The sequence below is a fragment of the Fusarium vanettenii genome (genome assembly GCF_000151355.1).
Source record: "Fusarium vanettenii 77-13-4 unplaced genomic scaffold NECHAsca_104_unmapped, whole genome shotgun sequence".
Taxonomy (NCBI): domain Eukaryota; kingdom Fungi; phylum Ascomycota; class Sordariomycetes; order Hypocreales; family Nectriaceae; genus Fusarium; species Fusarium vanettenii.
This window is the reverse complement of record NW_003315785.1, coordinates 1-18931: the sequence shown is the minus strand read 5'-3', so window position 1 is coordinate 18931 and position 18931 is coordinate 1. Positions and strand designations below refer to the sequence as shown.

The following is an 18931-nucleotide window of genomic DNA, read 5'->3' as shown; positions in this document are numbered from 1 at the left end:
ACCCAGCTATTGGTATATTGGACCCATCTTTTAACTAAGGAATAAGGTAGGAAAAGCTGGAAGAGCTGTAGGGGCGTATGGGGCAGTGGCTTGACCTCAAAGTCGCGTGAAGGCATCTCCATTGGAAGGAAGTAAGCCCCGCAGGTTGTGGCCGGGCTGAAGACCGGCCGGCACGTGATATCGTTGGGCTGCTCGCGGCGGCTATTTTCCTCTGTGATATAGCTACCTGAATCAGAGGCGTTAAGTGCCTCGCCGGGAATTGATTGAGAAGTCATAGGTCTCTTCAAAATGATTTCTATGGTGTTTTGGCTGTAATTCCTTTCTGAGAGACCTTCCCGTACCCCGCCCGTACCCTCGTCATTACATGAGAAAAAGTGGGTCCGGTACGCGTTGGGAGTCTTCGCGCACTCAAAGAGATGCTGCCAATTCAACATGTTGTTCTTAAGAGAATCCCCTCTTTCCCTTTTGGGCCACGACGTGGCCTTCTTAATTAGGCCTAGTGTGACGACTATCCGAAGATCACCCGGCCTGACATTGAAGGCACGTGACCACCCTCAGAGCTATTGTACAGGGTCCAATCCAACATATACCTGCACCGGCCGCGGTGCAAGTAAGTAACGTGCCCTGGGCACCAGGGCTAGTGCAACTAAGATGTATTATGTAAGCTAGCGGCACAGAGCCAATCAGAGGTTAACTTAAAATCAGCCACTTAGGCACCTAGACTTAGCCACAGCTACGGGGCGTTGTAAGCTGCCTTTGAGAGCCGCTGCAAGCTATTGCAAGCCGCCTTTGAGAGCCGGTTGCCTCCCTCAGCGCAATAGGGGCTGCGAACTCACATAATATATCTTATTTGCACTGGCCCTGGTGCGCATGGCACGTGACCTATTTGCACCGGGCCCGGTGCAGGTATAACTTCCCGCGTGAAGGGCTCCGCTGAGTCATTTCCATAAACCCCGCCTCGGCTAGACAGGAGCCCGCAGCCCACGCTAAGCATGTCAAGCTATCAAGGTTTGCTGATTAGCTTCTGTCGCTTCTGGTTGGGTGTCGTCGGAAAACGCTCGAGTCAGTCCCGCGAGACCCCACGAGCTCTCAAGCGGGTCCCCCGCGAACCTTGGCGTCGCCAGGAGATCTTGCGCTAAGCCTACCGTAGGCAGAGAGAGCCCCTCCCCTCGTTTCCCCAGCTTTTGCCCCCTCAAATTGTTCCCAAACTTAGTTTATTTGACACTTGTTGGTCCCGTTCTGCATCTTCTCCATCGCGGTCGTACCATCCTACCATCGAAGCTTGGGCATGGCAGAATTGGCAGTCAGCGACGACAACAGCCAGACGAGTTGTCCTGCCCGTATTTCATTTCTTCCTGTCAATGAACCGGGATCTCCCCCCCGGTTGAGAAGACGTCGGGCAGAGATATCCTGCGAGAAATGTCGGAGACGCAAGTCGAGGTGTGAGGTTCCAGATGGCCAATCCAAGGCTTGTCTACGATGTCTAAGGGAAGGCGAAACCTGTGACTTCCGGCCTGTCAAATACAGGCGCAGAGGAACAGCCCAACCTCTGTCACCAGCCGCCAGAACGAACCTCGCCGCGCGTCGCGCGTCAACGTCGGCAGTCAACGATCAACCGGCCGGCTATGCGATGGAACCCGCCGGACCAGAGCACGCACCACGTGTAGAATCAGGGCCAAACCAGCAGCCATGGCTCGATGTTGTCGCAGCACAAGGCGAGACACCATACGAGCTTCGCTCCGACAATCAACAAGCTCCCACACAGGCGCTGCATCCCGCAGATCCTCATGACAGCCCGGTGACCTCAACGGATGGCGCGGCGAGGAGGTTGGACTCGAGGACAAGGATCATCTCGACCCAAGTCGATAATCCCGCCCATGCTCTCGACCTCCTCACGTTTGCTGCGAGCGAGGAGCAGCATTCTGCAGGGTTTCCACCTCCAGAGCAAGGTGGCGCAGCAGAGAACTTGGCGGGGAGCATCTCACAAGAAGACAACGCGCGACCGGACGGTCTTCTCGAGCACGATTTCCGATGGCATTATTTCAAGTTTGTTCAACAACGACTCATCGCGGTACACGAGGCTATCGAGTTTATCGATTTCTTCTTCTCTTGCTTATGGCCACTCAGGCCTGTGGTGCCGGCATACTACAACGACCGATCCAAGTACGTCCTGCTTGCGGTGGAGGAACCAGTGCTGCTAGAAGCAATGATCACACTGGCTTCACGATATCATGTCCTCAGCGGCAACCATGGTCAGATTAGGTCTGAACGGATACACTGGGGGGCATGGAGATCCCTTCAGAAATGCTTGCAGTCGGCAATGTGGGGTTCGACCAAGACGAGGTCGCTGGGGACAATCGCCTCCATGTTACTGCTGATCGACTGGCATACCAAGGCCATCAACAATCCGGGCGCCTTCTCTTCTGAAGATGACAGCTTCGTGTGTGATATGCCGCCAGAAATGCCGGAAAGTGACTCCCAAGCAAGTCCAACCAGCTTGAATAGCAAGCAGAGGCACGGAATGACAGCTCGTCTGGAGAACCTCGGTATCACGTTTTCTGCATACCGAAGCAACAAGATGTCTTGGTAGGTTCGACCTGTTCCCCAGCTACCTCTGGAATTGTCCCCTTGATGCACGTTAGGTTGACACAAGCAGGATGCTCCTTGCCAACGCCATCGCGCTGGCACGGGAAGGTTGCTACTTCGAGGTCGAGACTCGGGGCCTCTTGGATTCCGTTAACAACGACAAGACGGCCAACCGGGACTGGGCCCATGTCATATGCGTCTTCATCTACCTGGCCGATGAACACCTGGCACTCCGGCTAGATCTGGAGCCCTTACTGCCCGAGTCGTCAAGGAAGATTGTCGTTGACAGGCTCTCCAAGATGTTCACCCGTGCGCTGCCAGAGAAGGAACACTGGGAAAGCTACTTTGAACTAACAGAGGAGATGCGAAAGGCTCGAGAATATCTACACGAGCTCAAGCAGACGGCTTCGAGACCCTACAGCTATGACTTGGTGCCTGTCCTCGAGTATACGCAAAGGAGGTTGGAACGCTGGAAACGCCAGTTTGAAAGACTTGGTAAGGGCCGCGCTGTCCATGAGGCAGATTCCCGCGCTGACTAATGCAGATCAATCGTCTCTCCTGAGTGCATGTCTATCTATAGAGTTCGGATATGCCGTGATTTACAGTCTATCCCCCGTCGGATACATCACAGTCCCCGAGAACATCATGGCAACTTCGAACGTTCAGAGTCTTCGGCATGAGACGATACAAGCCGCTCGCAACCTATTGTCCTTGGTGTCTGGTGCACTGGACTCATCTGGTATGCTGCAGCACATTCCAGTGCGTTGCTGGGTTTTCACAATGGCTGCTTCGTTGCATTTGCTGAAGGTTAGTCTTGGGCTTCTCACACAGGGGCTTGCTGAAGGGCTGACTCAGAGCTCCACAGGAAACACTCCGTCACGAGCCCAATGTCACAAATCAAGACCCGGATATGCAGCTACTTCGGAGAGCCGTTGAAGCTCTGCGTCGCGGTGCTCCAGATGATGTCCATACTGCAGGTCGATACTCCCGATTTATTAGCATTCTGCTGGATGCAGTGCTGAGGCCATCCTCAAACAGAGCGGAATCTCAGGAAGAAGCCGCTAGTCTCGCGCAAGCCACGCCAAGGGCTGCTAGAATTTCCGACTTGATCGATGTCAACGCGGCTTTTGACTTGCCGTTGAATGATGTGACGTGGTGGAATGACGCATGGAGCATCTTTTAGCTTCTGTGGCTTGTTCTCGTGACCATGGCCCTGCGGCAGACGGCTCACAAGCTTTGTATGTGATAGCTTAGTTAGTTACCCAACGTACATAACATACGTGAACGCATGCATACATGTACATGGTGCGAAGCAAGTCGACTCCACGCGGGGGTCCGGGATTTCCGCCTTCGAAATCCCGCCGGAATTTCAATCTCGTGTGTTCCGCCGGGTTGCGGGGATCAGAATCAACCGTGCTTAGGTTACCCCGCTTGTCAAAGAGGGCGCTGGTCTCTCGGTCCTCGTCTTCACAATATAACAGATCTGCACTTCTCTACTCTACTCCTTGCATCTGATCAGCAACATACACTTAACAAGCATCGTGGCCATCTGAGTTCACCCATCTCGCTTTTTATTGTTCATTGGCACCATGGCACACCAAAGTCTACCGAAATATACGACGAGTACTACCGTCGTGGAGGGATACACTCGGATCAAGAATGTTTACATCAAACTCCGCGACGGGGTCGAACTATGTGCCGACATCTTCCTGCCGCTTTCGGCGTCTGAGCAAGGCAGCAAGGTCCCTGTAATCGTCAATGTAGGCCCGTATGGTAAGGACATACCTGTCCTTGAATTCGGCCTGCCCAAAACCGACATGTATGTCAACATGTACAAGCTCATCAAGCCGCTGGGACCCGATGCTTCCTTTGAGCTGTTGGATCCTATTCTTTGGGTAAGAACTGCTCGTCCCCCATTGGGCAAAGTGTGGGAGCTGAATGAGCTTTAGACAAAACAGTACGGGTATGCCCTTGTGAGAGTGGACAGCCGTGGCATTGGCGGCAGTCAGGGACGTCTTGATCCCTTCGGAATGGAACGTTCCATCCAGCTCAAGGCCGATGCCGAAGGCCAGGGTAAGCAGCAGACCTCCTACCTACCACCTTGCAGCACGCAGTACCAGAGGAGCTGCGCTGACACGGCTGTTCAGACCTGTACGATGTGATCGAGTGGGCTGGCGTACAGCCTTGGTGCTCCGGCAAGGTAGCGGTGAGCGGCATCAGTTACTATGGCATGACGGGATACTGGGCTGCCATGCAGCAGCCTCCACACCTAGCTGCCGTGGTCACCTACGAGTCCGCAGTCGACCTCTACCAGGCAGCTCGGAAAGGTGGGATTCTCGGTGCTAATTTCCAAGTTCACTGGTATAACAACACTGTTATCCCCCACCAATCTGGCAGTGGCACACTCTCCGCTGAGGAGCTCGCCGCGAACCGTACTGATTATCCTGGTCTTGTCGCAAAGCACGAGTACCCAGACGGCGACTCGTGGCGCATCCTCAAGGAACTCCGGAAACTCTCTGATATCGAGGTCCCCATCTACATTTCGGGCAACTGGACGGATAGCGAGGTCCACTTGCCCGGCAATATCCGCGCCTACAACGGAGTCTCCTCCGAGCACAAGTGGCTAGAGATGCACACGGGTAATCACCTGGCTTTCTACTACGACGCGGACCACATGGCACGTCAAAGAAGCTTTTTGGACTTCTTTGTGAAGGGAGACGAGAAATCCGGTATTCTCTCCATGCCACGCATTCGACTCATCACTCATCACGGTGACCAAACCCTCTACCGCGAAGAACAGGCATTTCCGCCTCCTGATGCCGAGGACGTCTCTCTTTACCTGACGCCCTCTCAAACACTCAGCCTCGCAGGACCGCCAACAGCTAGCAAGAAGAAATTCGAGTACCCAGGCCTTACAGGTACCTTGACATTCGAGCTCGAATCTCCGTTCACCGAGCCCTTCGAGATTCTCGGGACACCGTACGTTGAGCTCGAAGTAGCCACGGAAGCTGAGGACCAGGATATCTTCTTGACTCTACGCGCCCTCAACAACGTTGGCAAGCCGATGCTCCTTGAGGGAAACCACAGCGAGGTGAATGAGCATTTCGCCAAGGGGTACTGGCGACTCTCGCACCGCGACGAAGTCGACGCGGGTTTCAGAGATCAGAAGGACAAGGTGCCCAAGCAGCCGGTTGTTCCTAGGTCGCCGGTCGAGAAGGGTAAAGTGTACAGTGTTACCATCCCCTTCCTGCCAGCCGCATTCCTGTTCGATCGGGGCCAGAAGCTGTCGCTGGAGATTGGGGCACAGGACACACTTAGTACGATCCCGCCTATGCGACATGACGGGGGGGATAGGGAGCCGGGTAGATTTGGTGGGAAGAACATAATCTTTTCAAATGGACGGCTGGTCCTCCCGAGAGTCAGGAGGACTGTACCGTGAAGATAAGGGGCGTGAGAACCCCACCTTCAAGAACACACGGCAACCTGACTTGCTGGACTTGTTGGAATATGAATTAGCCCTTGCTCGTGGCCTGATTCAACCCGCTGTGCTTCCAGAATCGCCATTCCTGTAATGCCTATTCGTCATATATCGCCTGGAAAGACAATGCAATCCCCTGACTGTATCTCGCTATATCATCAAGACTGTTGTGTGGTAGGATATGTTTGTTGAGATTGCCGGGGTGTAAGCCACCTGTACATACAACTGCTTGTTCTCATCAAATTATGATATCCATCCCGCGATAGGGCGAACCAGCTACAAGATATGGTATGCTAATGATCGAGATAGAGGGCAAAACGTTACAATACGGATGAAACCTCGGATAAGAGTACCCCGTTGCCCCTGTTCTCTCTGCATGACCTCAAGTAGCGTCTTGAAGTTGCCTGCGCCGAAGTCGGAGAAGTTATGCCACTGAATGACCTCGATGAAAGCGGTGCGGGGGGGGTCCAGAATCTTGTCTTCAAGTTCGTGGGGCGACTGCTAGAGTTGGGATGATTTCTATTGGGTACCTTACAGAAAGAAGCAAAGAGAGCTATTCACAATCCAACAGTATCCCTCTGAGGTCCTTTGGGCATGGTAAGTGATCCGCCGTTTCACGATTCCATGACGCTTCTTGCAGTCGAGGAACCCAAAGTCAGTACATGGTGAATAACTTTCTTCTCCTCTCGACATTGGACAAAGCGTCAGAACTGCTCACCCTCAAGCTCCGGCCAGGTCTCGTGAGGTGAGGGTCGAAGCCGAGGATGCGATGGCGATGTTTCCATCACACTTCAATAATCTTCTCTTGACAAGAAACGACCGCGATGCCTCAGAAGCATACGGCTGGCCCTCTCCATCGATGGCTTCAACCCTTCTGAGATCCCCTCGTACTTGGCTTTCGGTCATGAATGCCATGATTGAGGTGGGAAGGCAAGACACGACGGACCTTCTCGCGAGAATGCGTTGGCTTTGGACCGCACCTCCGCCAGGCATCACTTGGGAATTCGTATCTCCCTGTCGTAGCATCATCTCTGCCCCTCGAAGCTATATTCAATCAACTTGAACCTACAAAAAGGGTGCAAACTGACTCCTGCCGTGAGGGCATAATATGATGCCCAACTTGCCATGGGCCACGGCCCGCTTGGCCTGAGGGGCATAGCGCGCGGGGGAGGCTCGCGTTGCTTGGGCCCCTGGACCTTTCAAGTTGATGCGGCAATTCGGCAAGTTCATAAGAGCTTCAATATCCGATGAGCAGATATTGATCGAGCACGAGGCTAGGTGGGCAATGGACGGGGATGCATGCGGCATTGCTGTACGGGGAAAAGCCGATCCCGGCATAATCCGCTCCTCCTCGGCTCCTTAGCTTCCCCTGTCGTCTCGACACATTGACCAACAAGTGAGGTGGATTCGAGTTCCCATCGCTCCCATTATATAGTGTAATGCCTCACGGGTCCCGATGAGGCAGCAACATCACATTGAACCCTCGCACACTGTTCTGCCACCATGGTGAGTTTGGCACCTGTTTTGAATCCATCAGAGAAATCGGCTAAGACGTTCCAGTCTCACATGACTAGCTCGGAGGTCCTAACGGCGACCGAGATTGCCAAGCACGACAACGCGTCGGACTTGTGGATCGTGGTGGCGGGCAAGGTATGGGACGTCACAGAGTTTGCCCCCAGTCACCCAGGGGGCTTTGGGAGTATGTTGAAGCTTGCTCCCCGAGATTGATCGACTGGCACTAAAAAGCATGCAAAGTTATTCTCAAGTACGCGGGCAAAGATGCCACAGATGCGTATTCCGACATCCACCCGCCGACTACCTTGACCGAAAATCTTGGTCAAGACAAGCTCAAGGGTATTGTCAACCGGAATACCATGGAAAAACTGGCCCTCCAGCCTCGCCCAGCGATCACAAAGGCCCCTCCCAACTCAACATCTAGCCACAAGCCTTCGCTAGACAACATGATCAGCACATTCGACTTTGAAGAGGTAGCGTCAAAGACCCTCGCCGCAAGGACATGGGCTTTTTATTCCTCGGCGGCCGCAGACGTCATCACCAAGCGCATGAACGCCGCCTGCTTTGACCAGATCATGCTGCGTCCTCGCATGCTGATCGACGTTACCAAAGTCAGCACTGAGCAAACAATACTAGGCTGCAGAACCGGCGTCCCTTTCTATATCTCACCGGCAGCGATGGCCAAGCTGGTGCACCCAGACGGCGAAATCGCTGTCGCTCGAGGATGTGGAGAAAACAATGTCATCCAGGCCATCTCTACGTCAGCGTCTTACCCTGTGGACGAGATCGTCAAGGCAGGGGGTTCGCACCAGCCCTTCTTCTTCCAGCTGTACGTGAATAAGGACCGTACCAAAAGCGAAGATCTACTCGCACGGGTTAAAGCCCTGGGTGTAAGGGCTATATTCGTCACTATCGATAGCCCTGTTCCGGGCAAGCGAGAGGCAGATGAGCGAGCCAAGGACCAAGACGATGTGCAAGTCCCTGATAGCTTCAAGGGAAAAGGCAATCAAAAGAGCGGTGGCTATGCCCGCTCGATTGGCGGCTATGTAGATGCCTCGCTTAATTGGGGGGATATCGCCTGGCTGCGAAAGCATTGGAGCGGCCCTATCGTTCTGAAAGGCGTCATAACGGCAATGGATGCCAAACTTGCCGTCGAGCATAAGCTAGAGGGCATTGTGCTTAGCAACCATGGCGGAAGAAACCTAGACACAAGTCCGGCGTCAATTCTCGTACTTCTCGAGCTGCAGAAAAGCTGTCCGGAGGTGTTTGATAAACTCGAGGTACTGATTGATGGAGGAATCCGTCGTGGAACCGATATTTTCAAGGCATTATGCCTTGGTGCAAAGGGGGTAGGCGTTGGCAGAGGATTCCTATATGCCCTCGACTATGGTCAGGAGGGCATTGAGAAGTATATTCAGAGTAAGTCCGGGATCTTCTGGTACACTATGGAGAACTGTACTGACGTTTCGGAATTAATAGTCCTCAAAGATGAGCTTGAGACGACTATGAGGCTATGCGGCATCACGCACCTCTCTCAAGTTCACCCGGGATTGGTTAATACGCTTGCTATTGATCACCTGGTGTCGGATTCGGATAATCATCCCTATGCAAGGTGGCGACCTAAGGCAAACTTGTAACGTGGTGCACCGCACCACCAAGCCAGCCACGCCTGGAATTGTCGAATACGAGGATGGCAAGCCAAAATAGATCGCGGATTTTAACATAGACAAGAACAGATTATTTGATTGGTTCGTCTCTATCTCTTGGCATCCTTCCTCCCTCGTCCTCGTTATATTTTACGAGACGAAGCTATGATACTATACCTGCCGTACCTGCAACAGGTCTGCAACACCACTCTGATTCTCGTGGCGCACTCTTGTGACAATCTGGGCAGAGGCATGTGTAACATCTCGGGCGCTGGATAGTTCATCTTGTTTGATAGCTGGAGTAGCCACATTTAACTAGCCTCTTTATTAGTTGAGGACGCGCTCGAATGTTCGTGGTCCCTTGATCACGCTCTCCTCCCTCATTCGCCTGTCTGCCTCACTCGATTGTCCGGTGCTTTGACTCATCTTCATCTACAATTAACCCATTCTTATCTTTCAACCTGAGTCCATTGAGCTTGAAGCTGTGGATCCATCAGTGAGTGGGTGGGTGAGCAGGCTTTCATCTACCAACTGTGACGCTTATATCTCAGACGCATGCTTGGAGAAGCTTCGTCGGCGTTTAGCTCACCAACATCGGACTAGCACACATGGACAAATGTCCTGATCACGGCAATTATGCTACTGTCCCTTGATTTACTATCCAAATGTCCCTGAGTAGTCAGAACGAGAGTTCGTGACGCTGAGGATTGGCAGACTACTGCCAAGACGTCTTTCCATTGTGCAGAAAGTCCTGGCCCATCGCAACGGCTCGGCTGTTGTTCTCTCCTAGCCACTGAGGCTCTAGGCTTTGCAACGCGTCTTCAATCTCGTACGACTTTCCTCCTGCTACGAGCAGGATCTTTCCATGGAAAGGCATGGCAGCTCCGTTGTGGGTTGCGCCGTCACTTCGACCCGCTGTAGCACAGATCAACATGGAGGTTGCCACATCCTCGGGTTCGTTCATCGGCAGTCCCAATTCTTCCCAAGCAGTCGCAATAGCTTTTGTGAGTATTGTTCCTGCCACAGCTTCAGCACTCAATCTCACGGTCATTCAAGTCATGCTACGCACGTGTTGTCCAGGGACAAATAACGTTTACTCGGACGTTATCGTTCTTCAGAGAGGTCATGCGGAGCCCTCGCATCACTCCAATGACGCCATGCTTGGTGGCGAGATAGGGCGTGAGGTCGGCCGTTTCCTTGAACCCTCCTATACTGCTGATAAGGATAAGGTCACCTCCACCGTGCTTCCTCAGGTAGTGCACCGCGATCCGACTGGTAAAGAGGACACCCCTAAGGTTAATATCCACCTCAGGGAGAGGGGGTTCCTCGTTGATATCCTCGATCACTGTGAGCGGATCGGGAAACCTCCCAACGGCAGCGTTTGCGATGGCAATATCAACACGGCCAAAGGACCGCTCTGCCTCTTGAAACAATGCAAGCTGATCTCCATATTTGGATACGTCGCACTGGATGAAACGTAGGTTCTCCCCCAGCAGTGAAACCAAGCTCTTGCCCTCTTCCGCGTTTAGATCGCCAACCACGACCTTTGCACCATGGCCTTTTCCCATAGCAGTAGGTTAGCAGAGCATTTGCCGGAGTAGAGCAACTGCTTAACGCACCGTGAAAGGCAAGGGCTGCGGAACGACCTATTCCACGGGCACCGCCTGTGATGACGACCACCTTGTCCTTGACTGACTTGAACAAGGATTGATTCGGTTCGATGAGGGACATGGTGATTTCGCAAGCCGGGTTTTCAGTTGGGAGCGTTCCAAGATGGAGTGGTCTCTAGTGATCGAGTAAATTACAAAGCGACGGAAAGGGAAGGATCAGTGCTAGTCAGTTGGCAAGTTGGATTCGCCCTTTTGACCTGGAATTATGCGCTCGATGAGCGGCTGGTAGCTGGCGTTTCCGCCACGTCGGGAAGTCCGGACCTTGCTGGGTGGACTAACCCTGTTGAGAATGCCGATGAATGGAGCCGAGGGAGCTAATTACCCCGGACCCGTAGAGCATCCGTGATTGTCAAGTTACCCACCACCCCAGGCCTCTCGGAAGGAAATGTACGGATATGTACAGTACCTATCAGCCTTGACGGGGGTTCCCCAGACTGCGCCGAGATTTGTGGAGCTGAATTACGCAAGGTTTCTGGGGCCGCTTACTATGATACCCCGGCTCCGTACGCAACAACGCTATCGGATGTCTAGAGCATTTTTCCTTCTTGGAAATCCCGACCACCCCGGCCTTGTGTCTAATTGCTCTTGGCTACGGAGGCGTTGATTCGCACATATAATGCGAACTCTTCCCGTGTTCAAGGTCTTTCGTCAAGGTTGTCACCTACATATCCTGACTCAGGCCTCACATCTCTTGACTCTCCGCACCCCACAACTCTCCCTGCAGATCCCCCACATGGGAACTTGGGCTCCACAAGCCAACATGGAGCGAGACTCAGATACCCAGACCACCTCGAAGCAGGCTATCAAGGTCCATATGAAGACATGGATCGTCGTTACTGTAAGGAGCGTCCCTTCGTTGGCACAGGAGCAGGACTGATAGTCGCGTAGTGCGTCAACTTTGCCTACTTCTCCCAACTCACAGCCGTCATCGGTTCGGGCTTCCTAGCCCAGTCAATTGCCCAGCTTCTGGGCGGCGCCTCGCAGACTATGTGGTTCAACCAATCCATCAACCTTCTCGGAATTGCAATCTGTCTGCCTGTATCCCAGATGGCTGATTACTGGGGCAGAAGATGGGTTCTCATAGTGCTACTTGCCATCGGCTTCGCAGGCACTATGGTGGTTGCCCGAGCCCAGAATGTCGCAACTGTCATCGCCGGGTTTGTCTTGATTGGTGTCAGCTATGGTGCCACGCCCGTCTTATTTGCAGTGCCATCAGAGGTCCTCCCTCGGAGCCAACGCTCTATTGCCCAGTCGACCATCAATATGTCATCCAGCATTGGTGGGATCCTCAGTCTGGTCATGGGCGGATTGCTGCTTCGATATAACCACCTTGAAAACTATAGGGTGTTTTTCTACGTTGTGGCAGCCTTCTTTGGTCTCTCATTCTTAGGGATCCTATTTTTCTATTATCCACCGCCAAGAGAAGAGCAAGTCTCGCTCAAGTTGACGCAGAAGCTGCGGAGACTAGACTGGGTCGGCTATGCGCTTTTCGCTCCTGGATTAACCCTATTTTCTATGGCCCTTTCGTGGTCTAAGAATCCATACCCTTGGTCTGACGCACATATCATTGCTCCCTTTGTTCTGGGTATGGTTTTGATTATCGGTTTTATCTTCTACGAGTGGCTGGTCAAAAAGGATGGTAAGCTAGTCTTTGCCCATCACAAGCATCGGATATTATTGCTAACATGTCCGTCGAGGTATCTTCAATCACGCCATTTTCACCCACCGCAATATAGTTATTTCGCTCTTGGCTGTGTGGATTGACGGGGTTTCCTTCTATACCGCTAATACTTATTTCGCGCAGCAGTTCGGCATGTTCACTGGAAGTGATATGCTGATTTCTGGCATCGCATTCGGCATGTTTTTCATAGTTGGCGGTTTGGCCACTATTGTCTTCGGCTGGGCATCGACCAAGTACCGGATTACTCGTATGCCTGGTATACTCTGTTTGGGCCTAATAGTCCTCTTCAACGTTCTCATGGCGACGACCACACCATCAACGCCTGAGGCAAACTATTGGGGCTATGCCATCTTTGCTGGTCTTGGCCTCGGAGGTACCATACCAACCTTCATGGTCGCTGCACAGTTGACGACGCCACCGGAATTGATCTCTCTGGTATCCGGACTTGTCAGCGTCGCTCGGCCAATCGGCGGCGTGGTTGGCCTAGCCATTAATAACGCTATTTTCCACGAGAGCCTTTCCACGGAGCTACGCAAGAAGATCTCAGCAGCAGTTATTCCTCTTGGATTTTCGGCTTCGTCTCTCGATGCTCTGATCTCAGCTATTACAGGTGGCGACGAGGGAGCACTCTCTGAGATCTCTGGTGCGAGTCCCGACATCATCGCAGCAGCCCAGGGTGGTCAGATGAAAGCCTACGGAATTGCGTTTAGAAACTGCTGGATTGCCGCCGCGTGTTTGTGCCTACCTGGCGTATTCGGTAATTATTCCACCTATACCAGCCCGGTTGTTGACTTCTGCTGACAAGCTGCCGTGCCAGTCGCCTTTTGGGCTATAGACCCTCGCTCAGAGTTCAAAGATCATATCGATGCCCCCGTTGAAGTTGAAGTTGCAGAGGAGCAGAAGCGGTTGGAGGCTCTTCAAGTAGAGGATGTAAAGGATGAGTTGAAGATTGGCAAAGATTGAACAGGAGTGTTTGTTGACACGAGATGTCGGATCTTTCGTAGATAGCAACTCATGACCGCGCAGTCTGCACGCAAATATAGCCCCTGTTTTTCGCCGCCATCAAGCTCATAGCAACGAGGATGCTAATAGTCACGATGATACCAGCTTTGTTCCATTTGCCACATAGGCTGTGGATGGAAACGACGAACATGCCCAGGTCTCTCTCTGTGGGCGCTTAAGAATAGTTGCAACATGCTTATCTCTCGTGAGCTCTTGAACCCTGACACGACGCTGCCTTAGGGCTAACCGGATTGGCTATCGTTTTTTCTTCTTCTTTTATCTAGGCCGGAAGCATGATGATGCTCGTTATAGCTAGCCAGCGGACTTTGCCATTTTGTCCGCGGCAGTGGTTTATCACGATGGTTATCCGCTCGGCTGGCAGCGGAGATGGTATGGCTCAAAGTTGCCACATATCGAAGCAAAATAGGACAACCACGACGTCCAAACGTGGCTCAATCGGCCTTAACTATATAAGAGATAGCACCTTGAACATTACAAAGGCGAGCAACTAGCCCTTGGTGAGCTCTCTAAAGCCATAAAACTACCCTCTTGAATTCCAGCGCAGTTCTCTCAATTGTCAATTTAGTCTTGCCTATTTACCCCCTGCTTGAAAAACCACCTGCTAGATACCCATGTTCTGAGGGATCAACTCAATAAGATATCCGTCCTAGCTCATTTAGTATATACGCTGCAAAGTCCTGCCTTCAAGAGCATAGGAGTCTCATGACACCAGCTTCAGGACGACAGATATTCATCATGTATGCGACTTACCGGATCTTTTACGTATGCAACATTTTTGTACATCTCCCTGAAGGTCGCGTGAATCTCGGTATCGGTTCCTTTCTCCTCCACGCCTATTCCACGCTCGTTCTCCCACTCGGTGATTGAGATGGACGCACGCGTAGTCTCTTCTCCAAGGTCTTTGACGACTTCGACACCGTTCTCTTTCAACCTTTTAAGGGCCGCTGGCACGTCAGGGACCGTGAAGCCCAAGTGGCCGAAGCCTAGATTCGGAGGGTCATTGCCATTCTGGTAGTACCCCTCCGGCTGGTTCTCTGACCCCTTGACATGGCCTAGCTCTAGAAGACCCTCGAACTGCCTCAGATTCTTAACAGTGTCCGCGCCGAACTTCTTGAGGTCTGCCTGATGCTCAAACGTTTTAGGGTAGCCCAGGTACCATGCATTGACAGGTCCAATGTTCATTGCGAAAATGGTGCGCATACCCATAAGGTCGATATAGAAATGCAATGATTTTCGTGGATCGCGAATTCTCAGCATGGTGTGATTCAGCCTATAGCCGATGGTTGGATCGTTCTGAGAAAGAGGCGGCTCATCGCCGAGGCCGTTTGGGAGCAATTGGCCATGCGGCAGGTCAGGCAGTGTGGCTTGCGAAGGCATGATATGATGGATCAACTAACTGGCCCCAGAATTGACCTTGCAAGTGGACACAAAAGTCCTAATGCGGGCCAAACTTAAATACATGCGGGGAGTAGCTGATGAGTGCTGGCTCTTTGAGAGCACATTTGAAACATTCCTTCACGGGACGAACTCGAGACCCCCGCGCACGAAAAGCCGACGCTTCCGGCTGAAGGCGGGGTGAAGTACCGCAGCACAAGACCCCGCACCAAAATAGCCGAAGTTCCGGGGAGGCTGGGTGAGTTTGTTCCATCGTGTTCCATGTCTTCCGTGTCTTCAAGTTGAGGGGATCTCGGCTTTGTCCGTGGTCTCAGATGATTCGCCGAGCGCCCGACAATTACGCGATCGGTGGAAAATAACACGTGAGACCCCGCGCAACGCCCATTTCGACACTACAAGCCGTTGTGGGATAGTCCACTGAGCTAAACAACAGATGCCGCACTGGCTTGAGGTAACTTCTGGAGGATAAATCTTATCGTGGTTTGAATCGAGGGGACAGTAAGTCAATCCGCAGCTCAATTTCATCTTTGCGGGATGGGTTGAATGCGAACGGTAGATAATAGGTGCGTGGGAGGAGAAACAACTCCCAACTAGAGCACACAAGTCCTGTATACGCTGAATGCATTTCTGCATCTTCTTTAACGTTTTCAAGTCACTATCGATGCGAGTTGCCGACGGCCCGAAAGTCGGAAGTGGAAATCTATCAAGGCCACGGTATGCAAACCATGTCAAGGAACGGTTGATTGATGATTAGGTATAAGAACTCCTACCTGAGACTACCCTGGCGGGCCTACGGAACTTGTGTTCACGAATCAATTGTTGATAATGCATCAGGCGGGCGGGAGGCGCACTCCCATGTGCCGGTAGCCCAGCATCCCTCCGTCTTTCTTTGTGCACCCTGCCTGGGCCTGTAACAAAATCCGCTCGCTTAGTGCTCAGAAGCCCAAGTGACCGAAGTCCCCTTTAGTTCCTGTTCTTGCCGGAAATTCCAAGTTAGGCATAACGCCCCCGGATGATGCGACATATCAACCGCACACTACTTGAGCAGACGCAGCAAGACTCGGCCTGTGATTGGCTACTGAGGAATCTGTAAAGATGGAACACCCCTTCCAGTGCGGGGAAGCTGGCTCAGATCTCAGTTGTGGCTCCCGCGTGGAGCCGGTCATGTGAGATGGTTGGGACCACTTAATAGGTGCATGACAAGTGCTTGTATTTGGGCGATATGGTAATACTAGGTAATGTTAAGACTAACTCTTACGCGTAACCTATGATGCTTATTTATACTTATTTCTTATATATTTCTTTAAAATATTATTAAGTTATATTTAAATTAAGTTAAATCTTAATTATAACTACTTAAAAGAAGTAAAAAGATATAATTATATAGTTATTAAAGTAATTTTTTAGAAATATTATATATATAAAATTTTAAGTAATATATTTAAGAATAAAAAAAAAAGATTATTATAATTACTTATATATATAAAAGCAGGACAGCTTTTATAGTAGCTAGTAAAGGCTACTTAATTAATATTAAATAAAAGAAATAAAACTAAAAGCTATTTATATAAGTAAGATAAAAGCTATTTATAAGTAAAAGAAAAGAAGGGGTTCTTTCTAATATTATAGAAATAAGCTTATAGTAAAGAAATAAGCATATATTAAAGAAATAAGCTTATATTATAATAAGAAAGATTTAAAAGAATTAATAATAGATTTGAAAATAATATAAAATAAGTAAATAAAATAAATATATGTATATATAATAAAATTAAGTTATAAAAAGATTAATTAGCTAGATAAGGTGTTATAAGTTAATAAAAATAAGTTATAAAGTGTAAAATACCTTATTTCTAAGAAGGTCTTTTATAAATAAAATTCTAGAAAAATAAGCTTATAAGATATAAGCCTAGGATTTTATTACCCTATACTTTAGCTTATGCGCTTCCCTATAAACTGCTCACCTAAGCAATAGCTGCTTAGATAAGCAAGATATAAGGGAGTGTTAATATTGCCCTTTCTGGGCTTATTTCCCTTTTAGGAAGGTCACGTGATCTCGGACTTAGGGTTTTATCATAAGCCCGATAACGCCGTTAAACCCGTCTCCTTCTATAGGGTATTTCCTATCCGGTTTTAAATATCCTAGTTTAAAACCCTATAGGTTTTAACTTCTATTATGCTATAACTCGGCTTCTAGTTATCCGTTGCTAGCAAAACTAATAGGATTTCAAAGCCCGGAATTAGGGCTATCCGACGGTATAACTTCTATCCGAATCAGGCTAATAGATTCCGAGCAATTTGCTATATAAGCTATAAACCCTCTCTTAGAAATAGCTCTTAAGATCATAATTTAATTCAGATAACAAGACCACCAATAAGAAGCTGGCCTTCTACCCTATACCTCTATTTACTTTGTGACCCACTTTTATTAGCTAATGATTTACTACCTAGCTAATTAGCTATTTGTTAAGACTAATTCCACTGCCTATTTACCTCCTATCTCTATTACCTACCCTATAGTCTTTGAAGACTATATAGCCTCTATTCTTCAGTCTTTTATATAAAGTAAATAAAATTATAAAATAAAGAAAAAGCTTTTATTAAATAATTTAAGAGTTATAAATATTAAGGTTTTTAATTTTAAAGAAAAAATATAATATTAAAAAACTAGTTATTTTTTATGGCTAATAATTAAAAAGCTATTAGCTTGATTTAATAAAAGAATATATTATTGACTTATTATTTTCTTAAGTTATATTTAATTATTTAAAATATTAAAAATTTATAAATAAAAATAATAAACTTAATAAAAAAATATAAAATTATTATAGGCTTAAAGTTAAAATATCTTAAATTAAATATAAGCTACTTATAAAATAAAGCTAGCTTTAATAAAAATATTAACTTTAAAATAAACCCTTAAGTTTAAAGTTATATAACTTATATTATATAATTAAAATCTCTTAATAAAGGAATTATATAACTTTTTAATTATTAGGTTATAAAAATAACTATAGCTTAAGTAATTATATATATAAAAAGTATTAATAATATATTATAAAATAATATAATTAATTCTATTGATATATATATATATATTTTTTTAATATTAAAAGTTTTAAGATATTTAAAAATTATATTAATTTAAAAGTAAAATACTTAATTTAACATCTTATTACTTATATTATAAAATTATATATATTTTAAAGCTTTTAATATTATATTATATATTATTATAATAAGATAAAGTATTAAAATAAGTTTAAAAATTTAATTAAAGTTTATTAATATATAATATATAAAATAAATAAATAAGATAATTAAATATATAAAATAAAAATCTTAACCTCTAAGATTAAAATTGTAATAAAAATATTATAAGTTATTTAATTAATTAAAATTACTTATTATATTTTTCCTTAGATATGTTAATTATTACTTAATAAGTCTTTATATTATAGCTAAGCTTATTATAAATATTATAATATTAAATCTTAATTATATTTACTTTTTTTAATTATTATTCTTTAATAATTTAGCTATTAGCTATATATTAATATCTATTTAATTAATTATTTATCTTCTTTCTTTTATTATTATAATCTCTTTTCTTTATAATTTAATCCTCTTTACCCTCTAGTATTAGCTTAATATCTTATTTACCTCTTAAAGGTCTTAGATCTTAGCCCTTATTAAAGCTATCTTATATATAATTATTCTTATTTCTTATATAAGAGACTTTAATACTTTAAGAATTAATTCTAGAGAATTACTTTAATGCCTTTTAATTTATTTTTTAATATATTTAAATTAAAATTAAGTCTTAAATATAATCTTTAAGGTCTTTAAGACCTAAGGGGTTAAGGATTAAGTTATCTTCTTAATTAATATTAGAGTTTATACCTATATATTAAGCTATAAGATTATATTTTTTAGA

At 47.8% G+C, this 18931-nt stretch overlaps 6 protein-coding genes across 6 annotated transcripts; 4 read left to right on the top strand and 2 right to left on the bottom strand.

Annotated features, from left to right (window-relative positions):
* Positions 1-1288: 1288 nt before the first annotated feature.
* Positions 1289-3769, top strand: NECHADRAFT_89182 (uncharacterized protein; the record flags this gene model as incomplete). The annotated part of the gene is made up of 4 exons (XM_003039411.1): positions 1289-2586; positions 2657-3081; positions 3167-3393; positions 3452-3769. The coding sequence occupies 4 exons, from the start codon at positions 1289-1291 to the stop codon at positions 3767-3769; spliced, it is 2268 nt and encodes a 755-aa protein (XP_003039457.1).
* Positions 3770-4175: 406 nt separating this feature from the next.
* NECHADRAFT_56150 (uncharacterized protein) lies at positions 4176-6025 on the top strand (the record flags this gene model as incomplete). The annotated part of the gene is made up of 3 exons (XM_003039410.1): positions 4176-4481; positions 4536-4623; positions 4734-6025. The coding sequence occupies 3 exons, from the start codon at positions 4176-4178 to the stop codon at positions 6023-6025; spliced, it is 1686 nt and encodes a 561-aa protein (XP_003039456.1).
* A 1605-nt stretch (positions 6026-7630) lies between these two features.
* Positions 7631-9216, top strand: NECHADRAFT_56146 (uncharacterized protein; the record flags this gene model as incomplete). The annotated part of the gene is made up of 3 exons (XM_003039409.1): positions 7631-7763; positions 7820-8998; positions 9059-9216. 3 exons carry the CDS (start codon positions 7631-7633, stop codon positions 9214-9216), a joined length of 1470 nt encoding a protein of 489 aa, XP_003039455.1.
* Positions 9217-9940: 724 nt separating this feature from the next.
* Positions 9941-10956, bottom strand: NECHADRAFT_89179 (uncharacterized protein; the record flags this gene model as incomplete). The annotated part of the gene is made up of 3 exons (XM_003039407.1): positions 9941-10242; positions 10295-10783; positions 10845-10956. The coding sequence occupies 3 exons, from the start codon at positions 10954-10956 to the stop codon at positions 9941-9943; spliced, it is 903 nt and encodes a 300-aa protein (XP_003039453.1).
* Positions 10957-11468: 512 nt separating this feature from the next.
* On the top strand, positions 11469-13555 carry NECHADRAFT_64974 (uncharacterized protein). The gene is made up of 4 exons (XM_003039408.1): positions 11469-11733; positions 11784-12191; positions 12700-13333; positions 13394-13555. Exons 1-4 carry the CDS (start codon positions 11512-11514, stop codon positions 13537-13539), a joined length of 1410 nt encoding a protein of 469 aa, XP_003039454.1. The 5' UTR covers positions 11469-11511; the 3' UTR covers positions 13540-13555.
* A 758-nt stretch (positions 13556-14313) lies between these two features.
* Positions 14314-14976, bottom strand: NECHADRAFT_56145 (uncharacterized protein; the record flags this gene model as incomplete). Its single annotated transcript, XM_003039406.1, has 1 exon — positions 14314-14976. One exon carries the CDS (start codon positions 14974-14976, stop codon positions 14314-14316), a length of 663 nt encoding a protein of 220 aa, XP_003039452.1.
* Between the last annotated feature and the right edge of the window lie 3955 nt (positions 14977-18931).

Coding starts and splice junctions, on each gene's coding strand:
- NECHADRAFT_64974 (XM_003039408.1), top strand. CDS start 11,512: ATGCGAACTCTTCCCGTGTTCAAGGTCTTTCGTCAAGGTTGTCACCTA. Junction 12,192..12,699: donor TTGGTGGGATCCTCAGTCTG/GTCATGGGCGGA, acceptor TATTTCGCGCAG/CAGTTCGGCATGTTCACTGG. Junction 13,334..13,393: donor GTGCCTACCTGGCGTATTCG/GTAATTATTCCA, acceptor CTGCCGTGCCAG/TCGCCTTTTGGGCTATAGAC.